Here is a 14,101-nt window from a genome sequence, read left to right as displayed (position 1 = left end):
CATTCTTAAATCACTCACAAAATGTTCTATAGACTCATCTGGCATTTGGTGTTTTCTATAATATTTATGTTGTTCTATAATGACATTCTTTATCTTCTTGAAATGTGCATCTAATGCTTTCATGGATGACCCATATTCATCTATTTAATCTCCCTCACCTGCAACAGGTACTGATGGTAAATGTTTTCACACTTTTCTACCCTCCACTCGCAAAGAATGTTTTAATAATGCAAATTTCTTCTTTTGAGTGAACACTTCACCTTCAATAGCATCTAAATATGCTTCAAATCCTTCCTTCCATTGTTCCCACTCGATAGGAGATAATCCTGGAGATGCTGAAAATGGAACTGGTGGCATAACTGATTGCTGCTTTATAAGATCAATGAATATGATTAATATAAGTGACGCTCTTTTGTATTCTTGTAGTGTGCAAATCACTATTTGCACAAAGCCAACTTACTGTGGCTATGATGGAATTTAATGATGTGTGAGTCACTGTTTAATTAATCCTATGGTGATCTTCAGATATGCATGGTTTCTTGTGAAAAGGTGTGCTCATCACCGAAATGCAATCAGCAACTCAACACTCGTCGGAGTGTTTTTTTTCTAATGTGCAAATCACCCTTGTTTGCAAAATGGCAACTTACTGTGGCAGGGAATTTAATTCATTGGTGTGCGTTTAATTAATCCTAGGATGATCCGCTGCTAAGCGTAGGTTATGGTGGACAGGTGTGCACATCACTGAAATGCGCATTCGCAGGCAACTGTGCTTAACTCTGAGCTTTACTCATCAGCACGGCTCGTTCCCCTTCAAATGAGCACGTGACAGAGCGTAAACGCTGTTATGGAGACACACATCAGAGTGTACACGTTGTGAAGACGACACCATGTCATGCATTGGGAACGTAGACTTAATGCATGAGTCCTATGTTAAACTTCAGAAATATTGTGTGCTGTGTTTCTGCAGTGATGTTGCATACCGGATATCGTGCTACGACCGCTAACTTCACCAACAGTTCCCAAATTTTCAGATAACGAAAGTGCTGACCCGTCAGTGCTGCTCCTCGTTTGACCACCATTGCCGCTCCTCGTCTGAGCGTAAAGGAATCCAGAAATTTTCCTCTATACCGCTCGAATGATGGACGAGTGCAGAGAATACGTAAATACCACCCTGCTGCCACTAGAGAGGTCCTCCGCTGGTTGCCAAATGAAGGAAGAAGGTACTTCAAATTGGCTGTATTTATCCAGTAAATTCTTTAATGTTAAGTAGGAGACAACCACAAGCGCAGACACAGAGTGGCAACTGTCCCCTTTCAAATATCAGCATTCCATCCCCAACCCTCTGCATTCCAACCACACATTCCATTCTAAACTCGAGCCTAATACAGCAGGATTCCTTGACAAAGAAACAAAAATCCATATCGTCAATATGTTTCAATATATATTCTGGCTCAGTAGTAGGTTTTTCAGAAACTGTGATGTCTTTAGGCAAGTATTTTGTTCCATGCAGTTATTACTTTACCAAAGCACGGTGCTATGATTCTGTTTGACTGATGTTATTCATTGATGTGTAGGCTGCATCGAACAGGGTAAAGCAAGCATCTTGTGTGCAGGAGCAGGCAGGATTTACACAAAGAACTGCACACCAAACTGTATGTGATGGACAAGAGTGGCTTTAAGCTGGTGTGTTGTTGAGTATCTTCACCGTGGAAATTGCTGACCTCTGCTGATATTTGACATACGTTGATAAGTTTCAGGCAATAGTCCTGGCTTGTAAAGCTAAGGGGTGTGCATCAAAGTTCTTGGAGGGAGAGAAGAGTCCTTCCTTAAGGAGAAATTATGGGCGGTACATTATCAGTGACATCTTCAAACGACATTTAAGAAGGGGAGGCTACAGTGAGGGCCAGGTGAGTGCAGGTACTTGCAGTAGCAACACGCTGCTGTTACATATTGCTTTGCCTCCCGACTCTGAGCTCCCCCATCTTTCATGTCCCACCTGAATTCAGTACTAACACCCTCTCCACTTCCCTATACATGCCAACCCTTCCTGCTGCATCTAATTCCACAACTTCTCTGTCTGACGCAAAAGTTAAATGATGGAAAATAGGGGGGATTTATTATGGGCTAGCGCACCTCTAAGACAGAATGATGGAGGAGCGAGGGGCAAGGTTCAGAAAATAGCTCAGCCCCCAATCATTTTGTTGTGAACGCAATTCAAGATTTACAGCTTAGTAGTAAAAAAGAAGTTTATTTAAACCACAAGGTTTATTAAACTATAGAGTACACTTTCTTATAAAGAAACTTAGAAATTCCCATCACATCCAGCTACCCCATTTAAAGCCAATAAAAACCTTCCCACCACCCATTTACATGAAAAAATGCACTTTAATCACAAGTGGTATTACGTCCCTCCTTAATACAATTGCTTATTTCTTAAAAGTTGGTTTCAACAAATAACAGCTAAAAGATAAAAAGTATAAACAGTCCATTAATACTTTTGAGCAGCACATATCTAAGTCACAAGTACCATTTCCAACAGCATCCCGAATATTCAACTTTCTCTCAGCCAATGCAGAGGTAGAATTTAACCCCTCACAAAATATATAAATTACTAATCCCATTGCTGGGTGTGCTATATAGGACAAGTATGAAAATGTTAAATCATTTTTCCAGGATGCTGTAAGAAAGATGGTGGAGTTATTAGAGATTAAACAATTCAAGTCCCTAGTCCTTCACTGCAAATCACACCTTTCTTACAATTCCATTTTTGATATTTGTAGTGGGGCATCACATTCATAATCTTGTATGTTGAAATATTACACCAATTTTAGCAAGTAGTAAGTCTAGTATTCCTATACTTAACTCCAAATATATTTACTAATGTGGTACATATATTGTTAAGGTAAGGATATGAGGAGTTAGGAATAGTAAATCTTCACTTCTCCATATGCACTAACCTTTCGCTCTGTTGTTCCTCGATATTCTGTCCTCAGTATTCTTGTACCATGATATTCTGGGGGTCAATATTCAGTAGCAGTTATACAATACCTAAATCTGGCAGTAAGAGTCCAAAGAGAGCACGTCTTAAAAATCGCTGCCCTAGCACCAAAATTCTCTAGTTAGGCCCCAACAACACCTGCAATTTCTCAGATCTGAGTTATTCACTTCAGACTACAATGCTCCTCACTTCAAATTCCAGTAAAGAGGCCTTTGCTGTATCTCTTGCAAACTTGCAAATAAGTTATGCTCCTTTGCAATAAGCTCATAGATTTCCCCATAACTGACACACCACCGTTCTACATTATCATCATATTTCAAGAAGCTCATCTCTATATTTTCGACTTTTTCTACACTTAGATCTTACTGTTTAGAAATTGGGTTATTGGTTGAGAGGGATGGAAGCCCTTCTCAAGCAACAATCACAGACTTTGTCAGGGTGAACCACAAAAGACACTAAATTAATCTGTGCTTAACCCTCTAGTAGCATGGCACAAAAGCAGTGAGGCTTAACTTAGAGGCAAAGAGTAAAGTATTCATGCAGCACGCAACCAGCACTAAACTGAAAACACAACACAATAAAAATCCCACACCAAGTTAGGAAAATAGAGTACATTTTAGTAAATAATTTGAGACAAAAATGAAAAAATCCAATTAGAAGAACTGGAAATATGCATTTTCAAAGATTTAATTAAGTCTATAGCCTAAAAGCACAAAGCGCCACCTGCAGTCATCTGATCATGCTACACTGGGGAAAAGTCAAATGTTTTGGCCGACTGTGATGTAGCATGAGCCAACACACAGGGACCAGGTTAGTCCAGCTGAAAAAGTTACCTTCTCAAAGACCCAAAGTCTGGCGTGAAAAGTCCAGATCGCGGTGGAGGAGGTCACTAAGGGCAGGACAGTATGACCTTGTGGATGGTCATTGCTGGAGCATCATGTTGGCAGTCACCACATACTGTCTTTATGTAGCAAGAAGTGCAGATCTTGTGTAGGCAGTTGTTGCTGTTGGTCCCTGTAGCATGAAGATTTGGGTTCACAGGAGCTTTGTGATGGCGATTGTCATGGGAGGCTAGATCTCGGCATGAATGGATCCATTCACAATCGAGAAAAAACAAAATCCTTGGGATTTCTCTCTTCCTTTACAGGTGGTGCTCAGATGATTTCAGCCAAAGGGCCAGAACCTGGGGAGGCACCTCCTGGGTATCAGCAACTCATTCCCACAGAAGCTAGCAAGATCCAGGCAGGTCCAGTTGCTGGTCCATGCAGGTCTAGTTACAACATGTCAGCTGGGAGTTGTGGGTAGGCTTCTAGAGCTTGTTGTGTCCCTGTAGTACCTGACTGTGGTAGTCCTGAGATCAAGCAGGAAGGCAGGCCTCAAGCAGCAGGGCGGTCCTCTGAGGGCACAAGGCATGCTTCAAGCAGCAGGGCAGCCCTCTGTTTGCAACAGGGCAGTCCGCTGTGATACAAAGCAGTCCTCAAGCAGCAGAGTAGTACTGCTAAGTACAAGGCAGTCTTTGTGGGGGTCCTCCACAGGTTGATGAGTGAACTGAAGAGTTGGTTTGAGGGTCTAATGTTTATACATGGTGTCAGCGTTTGAATGAAAGTCACTTCTAGACTTCCCTCCCATCTGGTTCGGAATGTCCTTCCTGCACTGCACAGGTTCCAAGAGGGGCGGGGTAGGTGGCTCCAAACTTTTCAGTGCGAGGGCCACATTGTATATTTTACAAATATTCACAGACTGAAAAAACACTTTTATAAATGAATGAATCAAATTAAAATTGATGAATAATGTTTACTTGGATCTTTTTTGTAATCAGCAGGATATGATTCAGAACAAAAGAGAAATGTGACAATTACAAAGAAGCAATGCCCTGCTGAAACTGAGAAATGTCAGACATTATTAATTGCTCTGACAAAATAATCAATTACTTAACTGTAGATACGAAAAGCAAGCAATTTATTTTTTAATTAATTTTAAATACTGAAAATATACAAATTTACATGAAATGAAAATGTATCCAGTTAGGTAATACACTATAAGAAAAATGAACACATGCCAAGTAAGAACTTTAGTAAAACTAAGCAAAGAAAATCAAACTAAACTTGAACCCTTAATAAAGGTTGAACCCAAATAAATTCAGTCTGCACCTTTCTACACAATTCTGGCAGTTGTGGATTTCTGCAGCATGGATTATCTGTGTTAGGGACACAAATGTTTCAAAGATCTGTCATACATGACATTGCTGGTCCAAAATTTACAAAAAAAGAATATTCAAAAGGCTCTGCTGCCCCCTACAGGCTACCAATAGAATATATATTTCCCTTTGATCATCAGAATCCAAGGCTTTGGAAAACAACAGAGAACCAGATAAAATCTTGTAGAGGGAGAGATGTGGTCCTTGCTCTGTATTTTGAAAACCCCTGCTCTAGGGTGACAATAGAATAGTGTCAAGTTCTTTGTGAGTGTGCTTTGAAGCCCCTTTGAAATGTAAGTGAAGCAGGGAACATCTTCAATTCTTCCATGTTGGCAGGATGGGCCATCCTGCCAACACCTAGTCCCCTTTCTCCCACTTTCTGGGAGGAATACAGAAGAATCAACTACCAGCAATACCACTTATTTGACCCAGGACACAAGCTGCAAGCACCAAATGGGTAGGTCAAAAAATAGCAACTTTCTAAAATCTGCATTTTCAGATTTCTACTTAAAATGTCACTATACCATTAAAAAGGACTTTAAATCACAATTAACTTGAGTGTAAACATGGCGTTCCTAACTACTTTAACATTAAATAGGGTTTTAACTACATTTTTTCAGACATTAAACATTAAATCTTCACCTGTTCCCAATCAAACGTTATCACTTATTAAAGGTGATAAGGTAATTCAATGTCATCTTATGGGGGGGGTAGACTTTGCAGTAGAGGAAAATAAATGCAAGAATTTTACTACCTGGACATGTAAAATGTAAAAGAACATGTCTGGCTTTTTAAATGCACAGCACCCTGCCCTATGGGTTTCTAGGGCCTATTTTTGAGGTGAATTATAGGCAATAAAAAAGAAGGTTTAGGTCTTGCAAAAGGATTATTTTGTCAGGTTGAAATGGCAGTTGTAAACTGCACACAGACTGCAAAAGCAGGCGTGAGTCATGTTATAAGGACAACTTAAGGGGGTGGCACAATAAGTGCTGCAGGCTCACTAGTAGCATTTAATATTTATAGGCCACTTTACTAGGGATGTATAAGTAAATGAAATGTGCTAATCTGGTATAGGCTAATTTTACCTTGCTTTAAGGGGTAAGCACAAGCACTTTAGAAATGGTAAGCAGTAAAGTGCACCGAGTCCTAAAGCCAGCACAAACAAACTTCAGCAACGGGAATGAGCATGAGTAGGCAAAAGGTTTGTGAGAAGACTACCCCAAAGGTTTGCAGGCCTAACACTGTTCATCAGTATGGGAAATTGTGTCTGTAGTTGGCAGAGATATGCACCCTGTCCAATTAGGGACCCAATCCTATTCAGGGTAACCTAAATGATCTTGTGCTGGCCCTGTGCTAGCTTGGCACAGAGAAGGCAGGCTTAACTTAGAATGCAATATATAAAGTATCTGTGCAATACCTCATACAGTAACACAGTAAAAACACCTCAAAAGGTGCTCTACACCAATTTAGGAAAATAGATAATATTTATCTGAATAAAATAAGACCAAAACAACAAAAATCCAATATGCACAAGTCAAGACATCACTTTTTAAAGGCTTAGATGAGTCTCATTCCTTAAGAATCAGTGGGGGCATCCCTTTAACACACAGTACTGTGATGTGTAAAAAATAACAACGCAGGGGGCAGCAGAGGAGGGGATGCATTGAAAAGTGCAGCCTTGGATCCTCACTGCAATGCGGGGATATTTTGATGCCCAGGGACGAAGCATCAAAAATCCAGAACCCATTGTGAAGAGGCGACAGGCGCTGCGTCGATCAAGCAGGTGATGCAGTGATTCTTTAGACGTGAGACAGGCTCTGCGTCGACTTGGCAGGCATAGCATCAAGTTCTGCAATTGTTGCATCAATATTCCGACATGCTAGATTTTCTTCTATTTTGTGAAGTCTTTGATAGCCTTGAGACCTCAGAACAGGAGGCAAGCTCAATCTAAGCCCTTGGAGAGCACTTGTGGAGAAAGGCAGAGTCCTTCCAGCAGAGTCAGGGGCCAGCAGGCAGCAGGGAGATAAGCAGGCCAGCAGTCCTTCCAGCAAAGCAGTTCAGATAAGTCCTTTGGGCAGCCAGGCAATCCATTTGACAGAGTTCAGTTGTAGGTCCAGAAGTGTCTGATTTGGTGGGGTCACAGACCCAGTATATATACCCAAACGTTCCTTTTGAAGTAGGTGAAACTTCAAAGAGTGGTTTTGAAGTAAACAGGTTCCCCTTTCAACCCAGCCCTGTCTGCCAGGAGCCCTGTGGTGGGGTTATCAGTCCTTTGTGTGAGGGCAAGCCACTGACCTTTGAAGTGTAAGTGAAAGCCCCTCCACCCTCCCTGCCCAGGAAGACCCATCAGTTTGCAGATGAATGTAGATGCAGCTGAATGTCCTTTGTCTATGGCTGTGTGGGTGGAATGCACAAGGGGCACAGTCAATCAGCACAGACCAGACACCTGTTGGAGACAGGCTGTAAGGCACATACAGCAATACGTGCAGAGAAATGCCTACTTTCTAAAAGTGGCATTTCTAAAAATAGTAATGTAGAATCCAACTTCACCAGTAAGTAGGATTTCTCACTACCATTCCAACCACATCAAACATGACAAGGCTATTCCTCTCACATCAGAAAGCCTATAAGGGAATTTGTAATGCTGGCCTGTAAGAGGGACAGGCTTCACAGTAGTGAAAAGTGACTTTGGGAGTTTATCACTACCAGGGCATGTAAAACGTATAGGTACATGTCCTGTATTTCACTTACATAGCACTCTGCCCTATGGGTTACCTAGAGCTTACCTTAGAGGTGACATATATAGGAAAAGGGAAATGTAAGGCTTGGCAAGACACTTTAAATGCCAAATCAAAGTGGCAGTAAAACTGCACACACAGGCCTTGCAATGGCAGACCTGAGACATAGTTAAGAGGCTACGTTTGTGGGTGGCACAATGAGTGCTGCAGGCCCACTGGTAGCATTTAATTTACAGGTCCTGGGCACTTCTAGCGCACCTTACTAGGGATTACAGGTAAATGAAATATGCCAATTGGCTATGAGCAATGTTACCATTTTTAGGGGAGAGAGCACAAGCACTTTAGAACTGTTCAGCAGTGGTAGAGTGCACAGAGTCCTAAAACGAGCAAAATTAGATCAGAAAAATGAACAGAGGCAGGTAGAAAGTTGGAGGAAGACCACCCTAAAGCTGTCAGGTCTAACAGTCATTGTCTTCAATCCATGAAATATGGCTCCTATGTTGTGTGCTTCCCCTATGTATTCAAAAAGTCACAGCCCCATGACCTCAATTCATTTAGCATCTCTCAATTCAGCTATAGTGTCAGACACTGTCGCAAACATGCTACTATGGTGTCCCCTGCTGATCCGACCACCTTTTCTGCCTACTGGTCCATGTCTTTTCTCCTGTTAGCCACTAAGATTGCAGATATTGCAATAAACAGTCTAATGATGAACAGTATTGAAGACTATGATATTCTTGATCGTACCTATGCATGCTTTTGGTCTAGTCACAGAGTCCATTTATAGTAGTAGCTCTGAATGCTCTCTGAGGCACACTTGATATGCGATATGTCACTACCTCTGTTCTATGAGACTGATAGGTCACATTTGAGATGATCAATCACCTCATCATCGCATAACCTTTGTGCCTCTGGTGTTAGAGACCTAAGTACTGCTTAGCAAACATCCTTTTTTTGGATCAGCAGCATTCTGTTTTGCATCCACCATTTAGAGCTTGGTTTTACCCAATTAAGTGTGAGGTGCCACAGAGCTCCTTACTCAGTCCCATTTTCTTTAGCATGCATATGGCACCCCTGGCCCTAGATAGGCATATCCATGTATTTTGCTTCTACCGTTGACATGCACTTAATATTGGAACTGGGTGGTAACTCTGTGGCTACTCAATAGATATTTACTATTGCAGCTTTGATGTCCAAGAGCAACTTGGAACTCATATAGGACCAGGATCATGATAATGGGTCCACACTCAACAGGATCTGAAACTTGGTCGGCAAGATCACTGACTTCCCCCCGCAAGCCCATCTACAAGATCTGCCATGTAAAATGTGTTTTGATCCCTCCCCCATCCTGATTGCAAAGAATCAACGGCTGTGCCAAGTTTCTTTCGTCTCCTACACACTCAAAGATGATTTCTGTACTATCTCTCACTTTTCACAAAGGTGTCATGCATGCTCTCACATTGACTTTGTATAGCAATACACTTGGGAAGGCCCAAATGTCTTTTGAATCACGTGGCACTGAATTATGGAATCATGTTCTGATCCCCCAGTTACCTCTTTCTGTTATCTTAGCTACACTCTTGTACTTCGTCCTCAGAAAAGTGGAGGGATAGTTAACTGACTGTCGCTCCTCTAGGCTACAAAGATAGCCAAGAGTGAGAAGAGAAGTGTTATTGGCTTTTACTAGGAAGATCTGCTGAGCCAGAATTATGCATTACCATTTAAACAAAAACTGTGGCTAAAAGGAGTAAACTGAAGTCATGTACTTTAATCTGCAGAAACCTCAATGTTAGACCTGTCAGCCTTAGGGTGGTCTTCCCCCAGACTTTTTGCCTCTCCTCCTCCATTTTTGCTGGACCTATTGTTGTTGGCCTTAGGCCTCGGAACATTTTGCCACTGCTAACCAGTGCTAAAATGCTCACTCCTTAAAATTGGTAATATTGGCTTAACTGCAATTGGCATATGTATTTCTCTTGTAAGTCCCTAGTAAAGTGCACTACATATGCCCAGGGCCTCTAAATTAAATGCTACTAGTGGGCCTGCAGCACTGATTCTGCCACCCACGTAAGTAGCTCTTTCAAACATGTCTCAGACTTGCCATTGCAGAGCTTGTGTGTGCAGCTCAAAATCGCCATATTGACTTGGCATTTAAAACCCCTTGCTAAGCCTTAAGATCCCCTTTTCTTACATATATTCCCCTAAGGTAGGCCATAGGTAATCCCTAGGGCAGGGTGCAATGTTATTAAAAAGTAGGACATATGCTTTTAAGTTTTACATGTCCAGGTAGTGAAAAACAAATTTGAGAGTTTTTCACTACCCTGAGGCCTACTCCTCACATAGAATAACATTGGGGATTCCTTATTGCATTTAATACTCTGTAATTCCTGATTGAGAGGAGGTAGATCTGTCATGCTTAGTACTTACAGAATTGGAATGATAAATCCTCTCTAATGGAAAAGTTGGATTTATTGTTACAATTTTGAAAATGCTCTTATATAAAGTTAGCATTTTCCGGCTCTTACCCTGTGTGCCTGCAGCCAGTTTCTGATCACCTGTCTGGGGTGGATGACATCTGGGCTTCCTGTATTCCCTCTAGACAGCCACACACAATGGAGAGCTTAGATGTGACTTGATGGGTCATCCTCACAGGATAGGAGGGAGGAGCTGGCCACAGCCTCACATGTATACCTAAATAGGCTGTGTCCTGTCTACACACAAAGGGTTTAAAGACTCTGTATTGTCTCCTCAGCCAGTTTGGAGCCAAGGCAGGGAAGGTAGGAAATTCCTTGCACTTCAAAGTCACTGTGTAGAAGCTTCTCACACCTTTCAGAAACAGGGCTCAAAAGTATAAATACCGGACCACAGACACCTGTGAAGAATGACTGCTGTGTTGTTACAAGGACTGCCATTCTGCTTGACTGCTACTATGCTAGACTCCTGCTTTGCTGACCTGCTGACCTGCTGCCCTCTTGCCTGGGAGTGAGAAGGACTGGACCTGCATCTCTCCAACCAATAACCCCGAGTGACTTCAAGGGCCAGCTGACTGGGTTCCAGATTGAATCTCAGGGATACAAAAGATTTCCAACCAACTTACATCTACAGCTGGGCTCTGCCATCAGGGAGTTTGTCCTGCCAAGTGGTGCCACCCTAGTCCTGGGCCCTTGGAAATGGGCCTAAAGTGTTTGCTGAAGCTGAAACAATGCATCACTGCCACTATGCAGATCAGATCAGCACATAGGCCCCTTTGTGTGGATAGGAAGTGAAGCATTGCCTCTCCAGAGCAGATCGACTTTGGTGTATCACCTTTGGAACTGCTGCATCTCAGACACAATGCTTCACTGCTGTTGCATAGAGAAAATCAATGTATCTTCACTACTGAGTGGGAAGGATCGACACATGGCAGGGACCAATTCCAACGCATTGCTTCAGCTTGCTCTCTGCATCTTTGATGTCAACGCAACCAGGATTAAGGTACTTTGGTTCAGCGAGCCTAACTGGGTCCCTGTAGCCAGTCCACTCTACATTGTGTAAATTCAGTCTGAATCTTTTTACTTTGTCCTAGTCGGGCGTGACAAGATAGCCCCGGGTTGGTGCTTTTTGCTTCTACGCGCTTTTCTGCAATTTATTTTTTAAAAATTCATAACTCAAGTTTGACCAATTAGATTTGTGTCTTTTTAGTCTTGTTTTATTCATTAAACTAAGTTCAATTTTTCTAACCAGGTGTGGTACCCTGTTATGTAGCATTTTCACAGTTTTAATGTTTGAAGTGTAGTACAAATACTTTACACATTGCCTCTTGAGTTAAGCCCGACTGCTCTCTGCCAAGCTACCGGGGGGAGCACAAGTTAATTTCGGGTGCATTTGTGACTTACCTTGACTAAGATTCTGGTTCCACCTTGTTCAGAGTGCAGGCTTCTGGCAACCAGAACCCCTAATTTCTAACACTCAAGGAGTGGTTATGCAATTGAATTGTGAAAGTGCAAACTAATGTCAAAGTATGTCCATTTCCACTAAAGGAACCCGGAGGGGAGGAGGTATTTTATGAAAACAAGATTCAATTCCCTAATCAGAAATATAAGACAAACTATGTGAAAACCAATATAGGTGCTGCAAGGAAATGATGGAGACCCTATTATATGTTACATTGCTATGCTCAATATATAAAGGGAAATGCAATAAGGACAGAAGAATTTTATGAGTGGGCCTAGTGTAGGAAATCTGAGACAAATAAAGAAAAAACTGTTAACTGATCAGAACCTGGAAGTGTACAGTTGCAGAACTTCTGAGGAAAGTCTGGAAACGGAGACAAAAGTGATGGCCAGAGCATTATGGTAAAATAAAGGAACTTCCCCTATAGCAACACTGTGTATTCAGCCCCCTGTACTCAAGCGTACTGGTTTAAATAATGAGAAAGAAGTGAATGGGACAGATAATTTTTGCCTGGAGTCTCTTTGGCCTAGATCCCTCTTGCTTATTGTGCAACATCAAGGTATTCTCAGAAACCTTTATTATGCTATGCCCACAATCCCCTTTTAAATGGCCAGGCTTTAACACCTTAGAAAACACATGTTGGGATTTTACAGTTGTTAATAATAGTTTATAGTAATTTAAAGTAATTGGTATTTCTTTCTCTCAATGTTTTTTCTGACACATATGCTCGGAGACGAACCTGCACACAAAAAACTGAAATCGAAATCCAGGTGTCATTCTACAATTCCGATTATGATTAGCAGGGCAATATTGATTTTGTTCCTATTTCTGCATTTTAATGTGAGATTCACACTTGATGTATGTTTTTCTGCCAGATTTTCAGTACATAAAAGTATGAATAACGCTAAGTTTACTTTCATTTTGTTTCCCAGAAAATGGATAAAAACAAGGATGGTGTTGTAACCATTGATGAGTTTATAGAATCATGCCAAGAGGTAGGAACAATTTTTAAATAATGTTTTTACAAATTTAGGTACACTCTTCGTTGCATCCATAGTATCCCTTTGACATACATGAAGACCAATAAGTCATAATGAACATTCACACTTGTTTGAATTCGTGGCACTGAATGATACTAAGAGTTTTTGTTTTACTCGTAAATTAGTTAACCTACAGTGTGTGTGCTTTGTATAACTTAAACCCAGAAATAACCAGAAATGTAAAATAAAAATGGAAATGGACAATTAAGCTGTTTTATCAATGAAAAGCACCAAAGGTTTAGACAGCAAATTAAACTAGGGCTTATCCATCTAACTTATCCATCTAATGTGAATGCTAGAGTAGTGAGCAATTCCAAAGTCTAAAGTAGAATGTTAGGAGTCAAAAACACTTGCTAAATAAAAATATGTGGTTGTAGGAAATTCACCTGTCCTCCGGACTCTGTCTGTAACTCATGTCTTGAATTCAGATGTGGATTTACATTAGGCATTTAGTTGCCAAATACTTTTTGGTCTCAAGCTGAGGGGCACATTTCTAGCTACAGTGCAGCCTATACAAAAAACACAAGTGTAGGCTTGTGCACAAATTATTGTCATTTGATTAACATGAAGGGTTTCCCAACTAACTCCTACTGAGGACATGAACAAGAAAAGAGCTGGCAATTCCAGGATTAGAGTTCTTCGGCACTTTGGCAATCTTCTAATTCTAGACCGAAGATGAAGATAGCACTGAAGAAATCAGCAAAACACCAAACTCCTCCTGACAACATGAAGAAGAAAGGGGCCAGGCTATATCACCAGTTGAGGCCAGAGGGGAAAAGATCCAGCCTATCAAAGGCAAACATCATGGACATAAATAGTAGCAAGGGGAAAAGAACAAAATACAGTGAGATGTATCTTCCTCTCATAAAGCCTCCTTCATAAATGGTTTGAACAGGAACTGACATCACACAAAAAGAATCTGCACATCATGGATTAGGAAACTCTGATATCATCTAATGGCCAGACGACCATTTTGGAAACAGCTATTTTTGAGGTTTTTATCAACCACTTTCAGGAGCTCATGGTGTTCATTTGACTATTTGGAAGAAGCCCGAATTCGGCATCATGCTCGAAACACAATCAGTTCCCTCCAACGACATTCTAGCTACTCATGGAAAACCCTTCTAGGTAACTGCAGAAGTACCAGAATGACCAAGGCAGTGAGGATGCTCAGCAACAATCTGAGAATAACATCTGA

The 14,101-nt window shown here is 41.3% G+C and overlaps 1 protein-coding gene across 2 annotated transcripts in view; it reads left to right on the top strand.

Annotated features, from left to right (window-relative positions):
* The window catches only part of KCNIP1 (potassium voltage-gated channel interacting protein 1), a 1,382,576-nt gene that overhangs the window by 1,361,178 nt on the left and 7,297 nt on the right, over window positions 1–14,101 (top strand). For both annotated transcript variants that reach the window (XM_069199338.1, XM_069199337.1), the window contains one exon: window positions 12,796–12,858. In XM_069199338.1, the coding sequence (XP_069055439.1) occupies window positions 12,796–12,858 (63 nt within the window). The remainder of the gene's footprint in view (window positions 1–12,795; window positions 12,859–14,101) is intronic.

The sequence above is a fragment of the Pleurodeles waltl genome, chromosome 7 (genome assembly GCF_031143425.1).
Source record: "Pleurodeles waltl isolate 20211129_DDA chromosome 7, aPleWal1.hap1.20221129, whole genome shotgun sequence".
In the NCBI taxonomy this organism is placed as follows: Eukaryota; Metazoa; Chordata; class Amphibia; order Caudata; family Salamandridae; genus Pleurodeles; species Pleurodeles waltl.
The sequence above is the reverse complement of the archived record's forward strand: the minus strand, read 5'-3'. Positions and strand labels throughout refer to the sequence as shown.